General features: G+C 36.4%; 1 protein-coding gene across 2 annotated transcripts in view; it reads left to right on the top strand.

Annotated features, from left to right (window-relative positions):
- Positions 1-18531, top strand: part of fancc (FA complementation group C) — a 46975-nt gene that overhangs the window by 17239 nt on the left and 11205 nt on the right. Inside the window, exons 1-8 of one of the 2 annotated variants that reach the window (XM_067413594.1) lie at positions 4595-5493; positions 5939-6046; positions 6382-6446; positions 6576-6740; positions 6835-6991; positions 14847-14902; positions 15513-15612; positions 15874-15949. In XM_067413594.1, the coding sequence (XP_067269695.1) occupies positions 5464-5493; positions 5939-6046; positions 6382-6446; positions 6576-6740; positions 6835-6991; positions 14847-14902; positions 15513-15612; positions 15874-15949 (757 nt within the window). In that variant the 5' untranslated portion in view covers positions 4595-5463. Of the gene's footprint in view, positions 1-4594; positions 5494-5938; positions 6047-6381; positions 6447-6575; positions 6741-6834; positions 6992-14846; positions 14903-15512; positions 15613-15873; positions 15950-18531 lie in introns of those variants that run through there. The other variant, XM_067413593.1, reaches the window with a different exon arrangement.

The raw sequence follows: 18531 nt of genomic DNA, 5'->3' as shown, positions 1-18531 counted from the left end.
ACAATATCACATGAGCAATGTTATGAATCTAGCAGGAGTGCAAATGTGATATTGATTTTATCCAACAGCTTAATAAATAAGAAGTCAATATTTTGTTATATTTTAGACACAGTATTGTCTGTTTTTTTGCCACTTAACATATTACACAAAGCCACAACAGAACTGTTGTGCATTACCGAGCAACGTACAGCAGCGTTTTGTTTCTGTACGAATCTGCGTTTTAAAAGAATTGGGTGAACCAGTGATTCAATTCTTAAAGAGAAGCCATTTACCTAATTCCTGAATTTGAGCAGTTTAAACAAATCGAATTAATGCATGACTCAATAACTCGCTCTTAAAGACATGTACTGCCACCTACTGCCAGTTTTAGTTTCTTATTTAAATTATATCATATTTAAAAAAAAAATCATATTAATAAAAAACCCATTAAAGTGATAGTTCAGCCAAAAATGAAAATGTCATCATTTACTTACCCTCAAACCTGTTGTTTCAAACCTGTATGCCTTTATTTATTTCATAGAACATAAAATATATTTTTAAGAATGTTTACATTAAATGTATAGACATTATCTTCTTTTATACAATAATGAATTTGTCAGTAATTAAATTATATTTTAGGGTCAGCCAAATTTGGTGTGCAATTAGATTAATTAATCGGCAAAATCATGTAATTAATTAGAAATAGTTTTAATTATTATCTTAATTATTTTAGTGAAATTGTCAGTAAAAAAGTACAAAAATCTGACTGATAAGAGTTTAAAAGCACTTGCTTTGAATGTTCAAGCCCTTTTTTGTTTTTTGTAATATACCTAATAAATGTCATACTCTTCCAGATCCCACTTGCAACAGTTTTCAATCTGCCAAAAGTGTTTTTAGAAATTCTCATTGTGCACTTTTATATTCAAATAGATGTAATCAGGGTTGGAAGAGTGGGGTGATGAAAAAGAACTAAAATAATTGTACGCTTTCAACTTTTTACAGAGTTCACACAGATGGTTTACCATAAGCAATACAGAACCCCTCGCGTTTTGTGTGTGCATTCGTTTGATTATTTTTTTCATCTAATAAAACATAGCGCTAATTAAAGCAGGGCTTTTAAAGTAAACTTTTAATTTGCCAGATGTTTTTTGACCTATATGAAGGGAAGTGGAGTCAGAGGGAGGTGTGGGTGCTCTGTCAGGGGTTCAGACACGGTATTTAATCTTACATTATTTATTTGCTTAGCTAACAATCCCTAGTGCAGCAGCAGTGTGTGTACATGTGGTTTGAAAAGATACAGGATAAAAAAAAACAGAGATTAGGACTCTATTTGTGTGAGGAAGTTACAGATTATAGTCACATGAGCATTTACTTCATGGATGAAACATGGGAAGAGGAATACAGTGTATTGTTCCAAAAAGAGACTGGCCTACAAAAGATCCAGAAGGAAAATTACACCATGTTAACACAATGCAATTATAAAACATATATGGACCTTTTATATGAAATATATAATCTTGCACGTAACATCTTAAAGACATATATTTATATATTTATTAGCAATTATTAGATTTTTGTTCCACCTATCGCTGGTGAATGGTGAGCGCACTGGCGCCGTTGTACTGTGGCTGCCGTCGCATCATACAAGTGGATGCTGCACACTGGTGGTGGTTAAGGAGAGACGCCTGACATAATTGTAAAGCACATTGGCCCTCATTTATCAAAAGTGCGTACACCAAATTTCCAGCGTACACCTTGCGTACACCCAAACCCACGGTGACTTTGAGATTTATCAATATGGACGTTGGCGTACGGCACGCTCAAATCCTACGCCAGCTCAGGAGGTGGTGTACGCACGTTTGAGTTAGTGGGGAAATGCGCAGAAAAGCAATTCCTAACACCAAAACGCACTGAAAAGATATGCTATATGACCCACTGTTAAAAACCACAACAACAACATTCAGTGTTTATTTTTGTGCAACATGAACGTCAATGTTTAATTTCTGTGACTTTACCAAAGCGTTTGATCTGTAGGCATATGTATTCCTCCAGTCGCGAGCCTGTGCGCTTTATCTGACGTTTCAGGCCCGCCTGGCCCGGCAGCTACGCACGGACTGAGACTAAAATAATTCAGAGTGACAAAATAATAAAAATGACCTTCTTCTTTTAAATAATATTAAAATCAATAATAACGACATTCTTCTTCTAAATAACAAGCGTCGTTAAGAATAAGAATAATAAGAACAAGAATAAGAATCATACTAATTGTCGTGTAATTATTAATGTGAATGAATGGTAGTACTCCACATCACATCATCATCACTGTCGTACACCCCAATACATGTGCCGTGATACGAAATTAAATGCTAATTGTTTCAAAACGTGCTGTAAAATAATGCATTGTGATGGTAATTTATCATCGAACAGCTATTTAAACTGCTGGAGTGCGCTTCTCAACCTCCACACTATTAACAGTACTCGTTATTTGGGTCCATATTTTGTTTTTGTAGGTGCCTTTATTCCCACTCTTTAAACTCTCAAATAAAACAATTTCGTTTTTTTTTTTTTTCACTTCCTTGGTGATGGTCTCGATGGCGCGCGTCTCAATCATCTCACTTGTTCAGTAGTCAGGGCACTGATCAGGGAGTCAGCCCATTGACTCATGTCCTAATCAGTGCCCTGACTAGTGGACTAGTGAGATGATTGAGCGTGCCCGATCTCCACGTCGGAGAAGTTTCGCTTCTTTGCCGTCTTCCGTGTGTCCATGGCGTAAAATGAGGGCGTGGGGGAGGCGGAGACTTGAATATATAGGGGCGTGTTATTCTAATGACGATCATTTTCAGCCGCCGCATTTATCAAGGGCAGGTATTGCGTACACCTGGATTGCAGAGGTGCGCACAGCTTCATAAATCAGGCGGTGAGAGGAGTGTAAGCATAATCTTACGCCAACATATACACCCGTTTCTACGCAAGATTGATAAATGAGGGCCATTGAGTGTACAGTAGTGCATATGAAAGTGCTATATAAATGCCTCATTCATTCATTCATTCATTCATTCATGGTAATCTAATGCTTTTCTAAACATTTGAATTATCATGTAAAAAGAAATTTGCTTGAAGATTGAGGGCACATGAATTAAAAATAATGATGTGCATGGATAAATCATTTATAACAAATACTGCTATTCCGTTAAACAAATATAAATTGTGATTTCATGGTGACTTCAAAGGACTTTTCCTTAGGTTTGAGTCAGGAATTGGGCCACTTTGTGTTCTCTGTTTAATGGTAGATCTCGTTCTCATTTGTTCTGTTTTGTTGGAATCGAATTACTGTCCAATGTTTATGGTCTCTTTCTTGTTGTGTTTTAGCAAATTGATTTGGTTTGAGTTAATTTCCCGAAGGTCTTTCTTCTCCTCCCAGTCTGACGTCTTGCCTCTTCCAAGCCATTGATGTCTTATTTTTCCATTCTCATGTTTGTTGCAGTCCTAATGGACTGTGTTTTTTCATTTATCCCCATTCCTTGTTTGTTCTGAGTGCTGTTTACTGTCACTGTCAACATTCGAAGGCTCACCCATTTGGGAAAGCCTTCATGTCGATCAGCATGGGTTACAATGAGATGTTCATCTGGGATGATTCCAACTGACCCCCCAGAGCCTCAGCGGCAGTGATGGCCTGTTCCTTTAGTCACTCAACATGAATAAACAAACGGTCCTGTCATTCACAAAGCCAGCTCGGTCATGTTCTTCATGTGGGTGGTTTAGCCCAGAAGAAGAGATGAAGAAGAATGACGATGCGTCCACAGAGCCATGGACTGAATTTTTTTTTGGGTCTTTTATTAAAGGGCCTGTTGCCCATTCTCCTATAAGCCTTTGCTCTGGAGGACTAGCATGACGTGCTCTCTCCACATCACAGAGACCAGACTATGTCTGATGGCCCCTCCACTTCTTCAGGGCTCCTGGGGGTCTGGAACAGTCTTAAGGGAGACTTGTGTGGTCTCTTTAAGTACATGTATTCACTAGCTATTTTAGGCTGAGCAGAATAACCCCATCTTTAATATTTTGTCTTTTGATGCGCCTTCATTTTTCTTTTTTCAAAACCTTATTTTACATTACTGTGTTATTACTAAGTTATGACTACATGTAACCCTTTTAATCAATGAAAAATGTATAAATTCTTTGAAATTTACGTGAACTACCGAACAAAAAAACATTTTGCAATAAGAGAACTTAATTTGATATATATATTTGACAATTTGCATATATAAGATATATAGATAGATATAAGAACATATAATATGAGAATTACCTGTATTAAATTCTTTGATGGATTTAATGGATTGAATTAAATTCCTTTGAACTTATAACTCAACTGCTCAAACTTCCTAACAAATTAAAAAAAAAGACATCAATAGAAATGTTTTCAAACTAAATATACATTTAACTTACAACTACTTGTATCATAACAGACCCTAATACATATAAATCATGTGACTTGTTGATCACCTTAAAGGTGCACTATGTAGTATTTTTGAAGTAAAATATCCAAAAAACACTAGGCCAGTGTTGCGTATTTTGTTCAGTTGAGTACTTACAGTATCCCACTTGTTTTCAACTATTTGTAAATTGTGAGAAAATTGCTATTTTAACCAAGGACCCGGGACGTCTGAGCATAGCGTCTGAGGGATTCGCCTGTCGATTGCATCATATCTGCGTTACCCTCACTTTCCGGTTTTATTTGGTAGAATCGCTTTACTCTTAGCAGCAGTGTGCAAAAAGTGTCAGAGGAGTGGCCGAGCGAACGCACAGAGTAACGCCATAACACACTCAACTGTATCTAATATGATAAACAGATCTGCGTTACCTCCTAATCGTGACTGGAAAAGTGGAAATAGTGCGGGCGCCCGGCGTCTGTGTCCCGTCATAATAAAAGTCCTGTTTCTCGCGAGCCGTGTGTTTGTGTAACAATCGCTACAGCAGCCCTTCTCAGCTCCACAGCACTCAATCCTGCTTTGCTTCATACTACAGTAACGTTAATAACCGCATCCATGAACATGATTTCTGCCCCGAGTCCTATTTTCCACCACATGCTGCGCTCAAACTTGGTGTCATCAAACTACGCCTTTGTTTTGAATAGGTGCCCTCTAGCGGACGGAAAGTTGCATAGTGCACTTTTAACAGTACCCTAGCAACACACAGCCACCACACAAAAGAAAGCAAATGTTTAATTTTTAGCATTAATAGTTTAATACAAGTCTAATAGTTTAGCATTAATAGAGACCTATAGGCAAGACTCATGTGATGTCTTGATCAGAAAACATCTGCAAAGTGAATATGTACTTGTCTCAAACATTCTGTTTTCTTTCTTTTCATTTAAGGAATATTGCACAAGTTGTTTTGATTTAGCCTGGCCATCCATATGGTTTAGTACTGTCTAAATTGCCACTTTGAAGATGTAAAAAAAAGCAACGACAACAAAAAAACATCATGGCAGATGCCATCTTTCTCCACCTCAAGGTAGAGAAAAAAAACAAACAGAGAATATAAAAAGGCTGCATTTCATTGGCCTGTGCTGTAGCCCAACCCAGCTTAGTAAAGTGTAATCTGCAGTGTGTTTTTGCTGTTCAGATGGTAGTAATTGAGCCTCTTTGGGTCTGTGGAGGACATCTTAGCATACTGTAAACTTAAAGAAACCACATGGCCCCACCACAGGCAGACATGTTTTCTGTCAAGGCTTAAACTCTGTGCTTTCATAAACAGACAGGCCTTGCCACCCGATCCATTGTCTTTTTTCCTTTTTTGTATGCTGCATGGGGATGCATTTATGATGAGCAAATAGTTGTCAAATTATAGACAAAGCAAAATAATTCACAGTTATTGATGTTTCATGGTGTGTGATTCAATTTTCACAATAAAAGCTGTCATCTGCATTGTTTTAATGTTATGTATCTGTTCTGGACAGAATATGTTGCGTCATCTCATCTCGGAGGAGGAGGGCAGTGTATCTCATGCTACAGTAAAACATGCTGGATCAAGCCTGAAGCGATACCACTCAGAGGCTCTTCAGAAGGTGTGGAATCACTGTTCAGAACCTTGACATGTTAGTTAGTAATGACATGGGTAGTGTGATGGGTAATAAGGCCGAAGGCTAAACAATTTCTCTTTTTCAGTCTATGGATGTTTTTTTTTCTGATTGAATCTATTCTTTTCTCCAATCACAATAAACGTTCTGAATAGTAGATATGTTGCCCAGCCATGGTTGTATTTTCCACTATCATTTACGTGAGAAATTGGTTGTTCATGTGACTTCATGGTTATAAACTGTTAAAGTTTGAGTAGTTTTTAAATTTACGTTTTCATTACTGTGAAATTATAGACAAACTGTTGTCTCATTGTCACTTTCAGGTGGTGTCATTGATGACAGAGGAGGTCATTAAAAGCTGTGATGGCTTGCCAAACACATCAGCAAGGTAATAAATGCTTAATCTCATTCTGGATTTGCCTTTAGAGCACCTGTAACAATGGTTATTATCAAATGCTTTTTGTGTGTATATATATATGCGAAATAATCCACACTTGGATTTTTTTTTTATGGATAGATGTTCAAACGAGAACATTCACACCATGTCAACGGCATGCATCGCATTGGTCACATGTCATCAGATGGCTCCTCTCATTGGAGCTCTGTTGAAGCATTCCATGTTGTGTGGCTCTTCCTGTCTGAATCAAGAGTTTATAAAGGAAGTCAGTGAGGCCTTGATTAGGTAAGTATCATTACACTGAAACATTGTACGGCAGCATTTAATGACAGCGCACAGATGATGTCAACTCTTGGCCATGTCTTTCTCTCTTACACAGTAAGAGGCTTGTATTGGAGGATGAGGCTGTGGTGACCCTGTGGTGTCTTAGCCCTACCTGTCTAGAGGGAGCAATAGTGAACTTACTGGAATCTGTGCTGTCTGACCATGAAACAATGACACAGAGTGTAGACAAACTTGTCAATGACTCATTATTGGTAAGCTTGATTTCTTCTATATTACCATTAAAGGGTTACTTCAGCGATTAGCATATGGCTTTGTATCAGTAGAAACACTGAAGTATATTCAAAGGATCGTGCTCCCCCCTCATATCCCCCGGAGACGAGAGATTTATGCATTTTATTTCCGGAAAAATTCCTCCGATGATGCAAATATTTGTCAATTTGCATCATCGAAGGAATTTTTGGCCAGAGGCTAAAGACTACAGCCAGTAGAGAGAGCTATTTCCACATGTTTTCAACCCACGCATGGGGGATGGGATCTCACTCACAGCACTCCGCTCGCAGCATAGCCTCAGGCATTCATGTAAACAGAGCTGCCGGTGGAGCAAAGCGACTGTTTCAACTTCTCAAATTAATTCCTATGAAAGTTTTGCCTCCAAATGCATGAACTGAAAACGCGCCAGACTAAACATGTGCTATTTATGCATATGTTAATGTATTTATGCCACGAGCGCGGACGCATTTACCTCAGGTCTTATCACGAGCTCATTCAGCTCATTCATCATGATGAATGTAATCTGACTCCTGCTGACTTTGCGCTGTGACACTCCCTCAGCGGTTAAATCACATTATATTGAACAGACACGTTCAGTTTTTAATTGTAGTGTCTGTTCTCTGACTGAACTGATTTTATGAAAATGAACGCGGTGGGAAAGTGAAAGTGATCCAGTGATTCAGTACCAGTGGCTTTGGGAAAGGCCTCGTAGGGCAGCAAAGCATTCTGGGAATTGTTGTCTTTCATCCCCATGAGACAAAAATACATTTTCTGTCTTTTCTCTCTAGAAAGCATTTTCTGTCTAGAAAGCACCAAATTAAAGAATAATTTCACATTTCTACTACATTAATGACCCAGTTTAAATACAGCGCTTCCCAGCGCTGAAGTACCCCTTTAAATGCTGGTGTGTATATATATATGCATTTTTCAACCTTTTTTCCAAAATTTTGTTAGAGGTTGCACCGGTGCGACCCCCATAGTGCCCACCTGATAAGAGCTGCTATTTCTGTTACACATGAGAAACATAAAACGGCAAGCGGAATGGAACTGCGCAGCTCGTTTATCAGCATGGAGCAATAATAGACAGCGCAGCGCAATCTCACACACGGCCCGATCTCGATCATGCAACACCGTTATTTCACAGCACTGGGAGGTCTAGTGAAGAAGCATTTGAAGTTGCCACAGAATTAATAACATTACACATAACATCACATAACTGTGAGATCTAATAAGGAAGATTTCAGCACAGAATTCTGTGTTATAAACCTTAGATATCAGATCAAACAGCGCCAGGAGAAACATTCTGCCATGAACAAAGTTCAGGGGTTTCAGTCCACATTTTACCAACAATTACCATGGATTTAAAGGGTTACTTCACCCAAAAATGAAAATTATTTAATTAATTACTCACCCTCATGTCGTTGGACACCCGTAACACCTTTGTTCATCTTTGGAACACAAATTAAGATATTTTTGTTGAAAGCTGATGGCTGAGAAAGGCTTTAGAAAGGCCTCCATTGGCATCAAAAATATCTTCATTTGTGTTCCGAAGATGAACGAAGGCCTTACGGGTGTCCAACGACATGAGGGGGAGTAATTAATTAAATCATTTTCATTTTTGGAGAAACTAACCCTTTAATGTAGTAACACCGCATGGGATTGTGGCAGAAATTGTCAAATGTTTTACATTATTCATCTTAGGGTTCATACAACCTTTTGAGAGTGAAATTCAAGCACTTTTCAAGGACTTTCAAATGCTTCACAGCTTTTCTGGTACTTGAAAGCTCAAAATATTTTCGAAATATATTATCTTATTTATTTTTAATCTGATGATTTGTTACACGAAATGTTTAAAGATGTAGGAAAACTAACACTGTGGCAAACGAGGACGTTTATTTTTAAAAAATACATGAAATTACCACTATAACCTGTAGTTAGCGTCAGAGGAGCACTTATTTGACTTATTTTGCCATTTCCACTCCAGGGCTCACAAAATTGCGGACGAATCAAGTGTGTTGGGTATGTGATACGGGACATGATTCTGCGATCGCTGAATACAATGAAAAATCAGCAAAATGTCGCATTTTTTGGCTATCCTGCATAATTTGCCATTTCACCGCAAAAATAATCACAAAAAAATAATTTCTATAACAAAAAAAAAAAAAAAAAAAATTGAACTATCTAATTTATTTAAAACTTTAATACATTGTTTTTATGAGGATTACAGATGTTGTGGTGCTTGCACAGTGGTCTTTGTAAAAGCGAAAGTGAATCTTTCTCACCTGCCGTATTGTCTCGCATAGGCCTAAGTGACAAGGACCGGGCGAATTGATCACTCTAGATGGATGAATGACCAAATAAAAGTATATGCCTGATAACACTAAAAAAAAGAGTTAATAAAAGCGCTGTATACCACAAACTCAATTCGCTCCTGACACACGGACCGATGTCAGACTGGCGGAGGATTCTGTGCATTTGCCGCCTATCAGCGCTCGCGAGTATACAGACATCTGTTCTATAGGCTTAATGCCTTTGAACAATCATAATCAAATACACACATGATTATGCCTAAATATCTGTCTTGGGTAGGTTTGAGATGTGTGACAGTAGGCTATTGGGTCTGTGTATTACTGTAGCCAATCTTTAAAGTGAAAGCAACATAGGTTATATAGCAGCCTATAGGCTACCTATCAAATAACAACCACTAAAAAAAACACAAAAAAACTAAACAAAAACAGTAGCCTGACTTAATCGTTTTGTTTTTTAAAACCGACTTAAAAAAAGCACTGTTTGTATCTGTATCTTTCTGTTGTATTTATTTGTCCCCGTATCATTTGTTTATTAGTTCTTATTTAATTACTGTTTGATTAATTATTTGAGAACTTTTTATATAAGACAATTGCTTATTGCTGTATTTACTTCTCAGATATTTCCCACCCTAAGTGATCATGTTATTAAAGCTACACCACTGGACTAGCCTTTTTTTCTAAGATACCAAAATAAAGCAGATTTGTGCATTTAGTTTGTTCTGTTGTCGTGTATGACTATTGTGCATCTAACATAATACATAATATGGTAAATGTGGTAATGGTATCTTAATATTTATTTATTTTTTTTGCAAAATGTGTTGCAAATTTCTGGAAATTACCGCCACAAAATCAGTCATATTGATCGCAAAAATAACCTATCAAAAAATATCCTGGAATATTCCTGGAGGCGAAATCCTGGACGGACTGATTTAATTTCTTTTGTTTGTGTTCGGGAAGTTGCTGTGCCGGAAACTGTGTAAATTCTGTGTTTAGGCTATTAAGGAAATGCAATTTTGCATTTAAATAAATGTTCTTTTAAGAGCCGCCTACTTCAGTGAAACTTGTTACTATATCATCATGCTTAACAACACAGAGAATTTGAATAATTGTTACATGAAAATTTGGTGAGCAGTGGAGAAAATCAAAGAAATTTCAGTTCACTTAGAACCAAATTAATATTTGTATTGATGATTGTAGTTAGATTTTTTTATTAATCGATTTTGATATTTGTGATTTGATTGATGTTTTGAAATTTAAAAAAAATCATGAAATTTGAAAAGCCCTGCCATTTCCTAATGAGAAAAAAGGTTTCACTGTTAGATTTCCAATAAACAAACATTTAATATTACTAATAACTACACAACTACACAAAAAATATGCAAAACAATAGTAATTTTATTATTAAATTAACTTTGATACTTTTTTTTCCAGTGCCACCATCTGTAGAACTTAGTGGCTTGTGCCACTGCTGTGAAATGTTATTCTGGAGTTTTTTTTTAATTTATTTTTATTCTACAAACTACTGACAACATTTCTTCCAAATTTAAAATAAAAATATTAAGCATTTATTTGCAGAAAATGACAACTGGCCACATTTTCAGAACTCGAATAATGCAAAGAAAACAAATTTATATCCATTTTTAAACAACACAATACTAATGTTTTAACTTAAGAAGAGTTCAGAAATCAGTATTTAGTGGAATAACCCTGAACCCAGACTTTATGTCACTCCTGGCTTGCATTCCTGAGCTTTTCAGTGGTGTCCAGGTCTGGAGATTGTGATAGCCTTGACATTGTCTTGATCTGGTGGTCCTCCATTCACACCTTGATTGGCTTGGTTGTGTGGATTCAAGTATTGTTCTGAGGGGGCAAAAAAAAAAAAACGATCCTTCTATTTGGGGAACATGGTCAGAGCAGAAGGAAGCATGTTTTCTTCCAGGATAACCTTGTACATTGCTTGATTCACGTGTCCTTCAAAAAGTCATATCTGCTTGATTCTGATCTTCTCTGATGAGTCCAGTTTTCAGCTTTGCCCAGTACCTGGTCCTCTAATGGTTAGATGGAGACCTCAAGAGGCCTATACTGCAAAAAATGCTTTTCTTCCTTAGTATTTTTGTCTTGTTTCTAGTCCAAACATCTAAAAATTCTTAAAACAAGAAGTAATTACTAGACAGGCAAAAGTAATTGTCTTGTTTTGGGGAAAATAACTCAAAATTTAGAGAGGTGTATAATATAAGCAAAATAATCTGCCAGTGGGGAAAGTAAAATAATCTTAAAACAACATTATTTTACTTACCCCACTGGTAGATTGTTTGTTTATTTTAAGCAAAAACTTATGTTTAAAATATGGGCTATTTTTCCCCAAAACAAGACAATTTCCCAAAACAAGACAATCATTTTTACAACGATTGTTGTATAGATGCATATTGTCAAAATATGAATAGCCTTTACTCTTAAAAATGGCCAAACAAATATATCAGCACCGTAAAAACAACAGACCATCACCATGTTTATTAGCAACATGTTCACACTGTTTGATGGCAACTAGTACCGCATGTCATAATATTTGCTTCGGTTGCTAATTAATTTGGTGCTGCTGTGTTGACAGTAAAACTATGGTAGTAAAGAAAGAATTTGATGGACCTGTTGTTCGTATGGTACACATTGTATGAAGATTAACAGCGGTACACTGGCCTCTTTTTGAATACAGACTCAAACAGTTTGACGTGAACCAGGCATGTGCTCCATACACATCTTTATGAGGCTGTTTAATTCCTGCATACAGAAACTTAAAATGACTGAAATCAAGACCTTATTTACTTTTCTGTCTAAGGATGCCAAACAGTCATCATGTAGCTGATGTTTGAGGTTCGTTATGATCTGTTTGCCGTCTCATTCTGAGCCGTACAGACAGGTAAAATGAGGCCCAAATGCAGCTGCATTCAACTCGCATTTGTTTGTGCTTCAGAGCATATTGAACTGCACGGTGTTTACGCTGCAGGAACAAGTTGTTTAAACCGCAATCAAAAAGGGGAAACCAGAAATTAGTTTCACATTTCTGTTTTCATCCACCTTCCTCAAAGCTTAGCTCCAATAACAATAAACAGCATCTTCCAGCATCCCACTGCCAGAAAAAGGATGTTTTTGCTATGCTGTAATTGACCCTCCCTGAAGTGTTAGGAGAAGGTATGGATGAGTGTTCGGAAAGCCCATCTGTTTTCACTAGGGAGAGAAAGCTTCGGCCTTCATAAAAAAATAAAAGCAGACAGCCCTCTCCTATGCCTCTGCTTACATCACGTGATCTCTTATTTCAGATTTTAGAGACTTAAACCAATAGTTCTCAGTTTCAGCTTTTAAAAAATGATTCATTTTTTTATCCTTTTTGTTCCAAAGCCATATTATTTATTTTGTAAATTATAAAAGTTGAATTAATCAATATTGTAACTGTCACTCTTTTCCATATAATGAAAGTAAATGTTGACTGGGGCTGTCAAGCTCCAAAATTGGCAGAAAAACATATCGTAAAAGTGTCCCAAACTTCTGAACTTTGTGTGTCATGAACAGACTTAAAAAAATTTTTTTTTAGCTCTAATTGGGGGATTTAAATTACTAAAATCTGGCAACTGCGAGCACGAACGCTCTTCTTTCCCTCCGACAAAACCAAAACCAGTGCTTTTTGTTCAAGTTTTAATTTTGTAAACTACATTTTAGACTCATTTTTAGACTTTACATTTTTAGACTTTTTTTCGCCAATGATATTGCATGCTTATATAATGTTATTCACAATGTAGGCTACGCAGTGACTGTGATGTACTCTGAAATACAAGCAAAAACATCATACTTCAGTTCTCAAAAAAAAAAAAAAAAATGTTTTATATATATATATATATATATATATATATATATATATATATATACTAATGATCGCAGCGATTGCGTCACAGTTGGTGTTATGTTGAGAATCACTTATTTTTCCATGGTGTTTTTCATGCATGAGTTTTTGATTTACGAGATTTACATAAGAAGTAGGAGGCAATGGAGTTTGAGACTCACAGTATGTGATGTCCATGTACTGAACTCTTATTATTTCACTATGGCAAGGTTAATTACATTTTTCATTCTAGGGCACCTTTAAGGATTATATTCACCTCCACTGTAGTTCTTACAGTGAAAGTCAAATAGACTTCTCATAGAGAGTAAATTACTGTACAATTTGAACTTTAAGGTAAACTATCCCTTTAAGGAAATGGTAATCACCTTTTAGTTGATAATAAAAATCCTGCAGGTAGACCTTAGACAAGAAGGCACCTGTGAATTCGAGAGAAACTAGAATCAGCTACATTACCAATAAAAAGTTTGTGGTTAGTAAGATTTTTAAATGTTTTTGAAAGAAGTCTTTTTTTAAATGTTTTTCAGGATTCTTTGATGAATAGAGCATTTATTTGAAATAGAAACATTTTGTAAAATTATTAATTTCTTTAAAAAAATACTGACCCCAAACTTTTGAAAAGTAGTGTATGATGGTTGTCCCATGACGATTGTCTCAAACACTTCTTTTATGAAGATCAGGTGAATAAAATTAAATTGTATATCAACATTTCAGCTCCAGGTGCATCTGAATTATAGTTTGAAAAATTGCTTGTGATTGCAGTCATACAGTTTCGTTCATTGGTTTTATGACTTTGGCTGTGAGTTGGTGAACTCTATTCCTCCTGTGATCTCTCTCTTTCTTGTTTCTATTGCTCTGTCTTCTGTTTCTGAGATGGGATCATACCATCTAATGTTTGTTGCTGAAATGCGTCTCTTTTTATTGGAGCAGCAAATTGGCTGCTTTTGGCAAGCGTTGAATAGCTGGGGTTACGGGAATATCTGAGATGCTTTGGGGTTTGGTGGAGGGTGGTGGTGTGTGAGGATCATGTGTTCGTGCAGAGGGGAGATGAGGGTGCCTGTGGGCTGGGTGGGGCAGACGTTTTAATGGTCCCAAATGAAGGAGAGAATAATGAGGCTTCTCCCTGTGGCCTACACACACACACACACACACACACGCACACACACACACACACACATGCACAAACAGAGACAAATGCTCTGAGGATCAAAGACCGCAGGGGCACATGTGGGCTTTCTGGAGCACTGATGTTTTGGGTCTGGGCGAAATGTTTTTATGGCATTCTTTGCCCATATGAACTATGGGTATATTAATGAAACCTGTTCTATTAAAATATGAGCATGTAAGTTTACGTGCTGCACCAGACACGCATACACTGTACAGCTGCTTGGATGTATTTTTTTACTCTTTCACATGAATTTAAAACAGATGATATTTGCTGTATAATAAAGCAATGTGCATTTTGTTGGTAAGAAACTTGGCTGTTAAACTTGCAGCAGTGAATTATGGGAGAGGATCTGTGGGAGATGCCAACGGGTCCTCATTATTATTGCAGCATTGCCTCCTTGTGGTTGAAACAGGAGCTGACAACCAGACAAGTGTTCCTAATGCACTGCGATGTTCTTCTTTTCCCACCAGCCTCAAGCTTCAGCCCATTACTGCCACATCTTTCTCACAGTCACAGAGATTTACAAGTGAGTATTCTGTGTCCACAAAACACCATAAAATGTGCCCCAGACCATCTTTAAATTCATTCTGCTAAAATAAACAAACCTTGAGATTTTATCTGGCCCATTCATTTTATAATACAATACAATATAAAAGTTATTATATAATATATAGACAGTTGTGGCCAAAAGTTTCCGGAAGGGATATTTGATTTTAAATGACCCTACAAGTTTGTTTAAACCATCAAAATATGAGGAAAGTATTTTATATTTTTTCTTAAATATGAGGGAAAAACAAAACACAAAACTTGGTTATAATATATATCTGACAAAAAACTTAAGGTTTTATTTTGCTATGCAAAAAAAATGTATACTACATATACTACCCAACAAGCTTACAGGTAAAAAATAATTAATTGACTGTCACATATTCAGTTAATATTTTGTTGGTTCTATCAGTGATTATATAAGTGCTATAGTTATTATTAATTATACACAAATTCCACAACAAATTCTTAGTTACCAAGAAAAACACAAATAGCTGTAAATACAATTTTGTGATTTTGTGTGTGTGTGTGTGATTGTGTGATTGTGTGATTGTGTGTGTGTGTGTGTGTGTGTGTGTGCGTGCGCGCAGAAATGTGCTGACAGAGATTGATGAGAACCTGGCTGTGAGAGCACTCATACAGGTTTTCACTGCCTGCTTCCTCCAAAAACTGACTGGACAGAAACCTCAGGTACAAGCTGACTTTGTGAATGTGTAATTTCTCTGCCACTAGCAGCACCAAAACGAATCACAAAAATAATGAATGTTTCCAAAAATACAAAATCCCACAGAGGCCATAAACAAAAGAAAACAAGGCAGAGAAATAATAATGCACAGCCTCTATGGAGTTTCATGTGATTGGCAGGTCTGTTTGGTGCCAGTAGTGACTCAAACGACACAGAGATATTTCAAACTTTGACTTCTTATATCTGTGTGCATATGTGATTTGTAGGATCGTCTATCACTCAGAGCCTTCTTCCCAAACGTGACGCCCAGTTTACTGTCTCCTTTACTGACAGCACCATCAGGTACAGCATGACCTACTATTTCTGAGAAGGCTTTTCTGATGATATAGTGCATCAGCAGTTTATTGCACAGAGCTGCGCCACTTTTTACCAAAGTTGGTTATTTCAGTTGGTTATATTACTATATATATATATATATATATATATATATATATATATATATATATATATATATATATATATATATATATATATATATATATATATATATATATATATAATATACACACACACACACACACACTACAGGCCAAAAGTTTGGACACATTACTATTTGTAAAGTTTCTTCTGCTCATCAAGCCTGCATTTATTTGATCAAAAATACAGATTTTACAAATAGTATATATATACAGGTCCTTCTCAAAAATGTGCATATGTGATAAAAGTTAATTATTCTAATGTAATGATAAAAATTAAACTTTCATATATTTTAGATTCGTTGCACACCAACGGAAATATTTCAGATCTTTTATTGTTTTAATACTGATGATTTTGGCATACAGCTCATGAAAACCCAAAATTCCAATCAAAAAAAATTAGCATATCATGAAAAGGTTCTCTAAACGAGCTATTAACCTAATCATCTGAATCAACTAATTAACTCTAAACACCTGCAAAAGATGAGGAGAGGAGAGAAGAGGTGACCGGACCCTGAGGAAGATTGTGGAGAAGGACCGATTCCAGACCTTGGGGGACCTGCGGAAGCAGTGGACTGAGTCTGGAGTAAAAACATCCAGAGCCACCGTGCACAGGCGTGTGCAGGAAATGGGCTACAGGTGCCGCATTCCCCAGGTCAAGACACTTTGGACTACAGAGAAGCAGCACTGGACTGTTGCTCAGTGGTCCAAAGTACTTTTTTCGGATGAAAGCAAATTTTGCATGTAATTCGGAAATCAAGGTGCCAGAGTCTGGAGGAAGACTGGGGAGAAGGAAATGCCAAAATGCCTGAAGTCCAGTGTCAAGTACCCACAGTCAGTGATGGTCTGGGGTGCCATGTCAGCTGCTGGTGTTGGTCCACTGTGTTTTATCAAGGGCAGGGTCAATGCAGCTAGCTATCAGGAGATTTTGGAGCACTTCATGCTTCCATCTGCTGAAAAGCTTTATGGAGATGAAGATTTCGTTTTTCAGCACGACCTGGCACCTGCTCACAGTGCCAAAACCACTAGTAAATGGTTTACTGACCATGGTATTACTGTGCTCATTTGGCCTGCCAACTCTCCTGACCTGAACCCCATAGAGAATCTGTGGGATATTGTGAAGAGAAAGTTGAGAGACGCAAGACTCAACACTCTGGATGAGCTTAAGCTTAAGGCACCTCAGCAGTGCCACAGACTGATTGCCTCCATGCCACGCCGCATTGAAGCAGTCATTTCTGCAAAAGGATTCCCGACCAAGTATTGAGTGCATAACTGAACATAATTATTTGAAGGTTGATTTTTTTGTATTAAAAACACTTTTCTTTTATTGGTCGGATGAAATATGCTAATTTTTTGAAAATGTTGTGTTTTCGTGAGCTGTATGCCAAAATCAGCAGTATTAAAACAATAAAAGACCTGAAATATTTCAGTTGGTGTGCAATGAATCTAAAATATATGAAAGTTAAATTGACATTTGTGTGTGTATATATATATATATATATATATATATATATATATATATATATATATATATATATATATATATATATATATATACACGATTAATCTTGGAATTAATCTAGTTTGGAATTAATCTATCTTAAAATGGCTCATCTGCATTCTACCGACGGCATTCAGAATGTGTGTGCTACCCAAATAATAGGTATGTTTTCCTGGAGCGCTCGGTTTCAGTCCAAATGAAAATAAACACCTCAATCTGAATAAAAATGCCAAGACCAAATTAAATTGCAATTGGTTTGAGAGGGGAGGGATAAAACTTTTCATGAACCAATCTAATGAAGACCTGACCCGATACTTTATTATTATTATTATTATTATTATTATTATTGTTGTTATATTTGTTATTATAGAAATCAAATTACAAACATTCAGTCATTACAGTAGTAAACACCATAAATTTGAAACTTGGTCTTGATTTGGAAAATTTAGCTTTATGATTATGGAACTTGCCTAATAAAATAAAGAGATTTACAATATTACACAAATTCCTGTACATGTAATAATCTGTTTTCCTTCAATTGTGATCGTATGTGTTGTTTTAGATGCTAGATAATTTTCAACACTTTCCTAGAATTTCCAATTACTTTTGAGTGTGTGATTAGGGATTAAACGGTATGAAAATTTCACATCACGGTTATAGTGACCCAAATTATCACGGTTATCAATATTATCACGGTTTTGTTCAAATGAGATAAAGTGTTCAAAAAGAACCAATGCAGACACTGAAAACATTTCAACAAGTTTTATATTTGAATAAATCAAGCAGCTCTATGCACTTTTTAAAAGCAAGATATGATAATGTATTCTGTGGGATTTCCTTCCTTATATTGGCCGTCGTCAATAGCACCACATAATGCATAAATAATTATTTGTTGTAAATATAATCTCTAATATTATCTCTATAAATATGTTCAAGCAATATTCTCA

Source organism: Pseudorasbora parva, chromosome 13 (genome assembly GCF_024679245.1).
Source record: "Pseudorasbora parva isolate DD20220531a chromosome 13, ASM2467924v1, whole genome shotgun sequence".
Taxonomy (NCBI): domain Eukaryota; kingdom Metazoa; phylum Chordata; class Actinopteri; order Cypriniformes; family Gobionidae; genus Pseudorasbora; species Pseudorasbora parva.
Note: the sequence above shows the minus strand (reverse complement) of the source record. Positions and strands in the feature narration are given on the sequence as shown.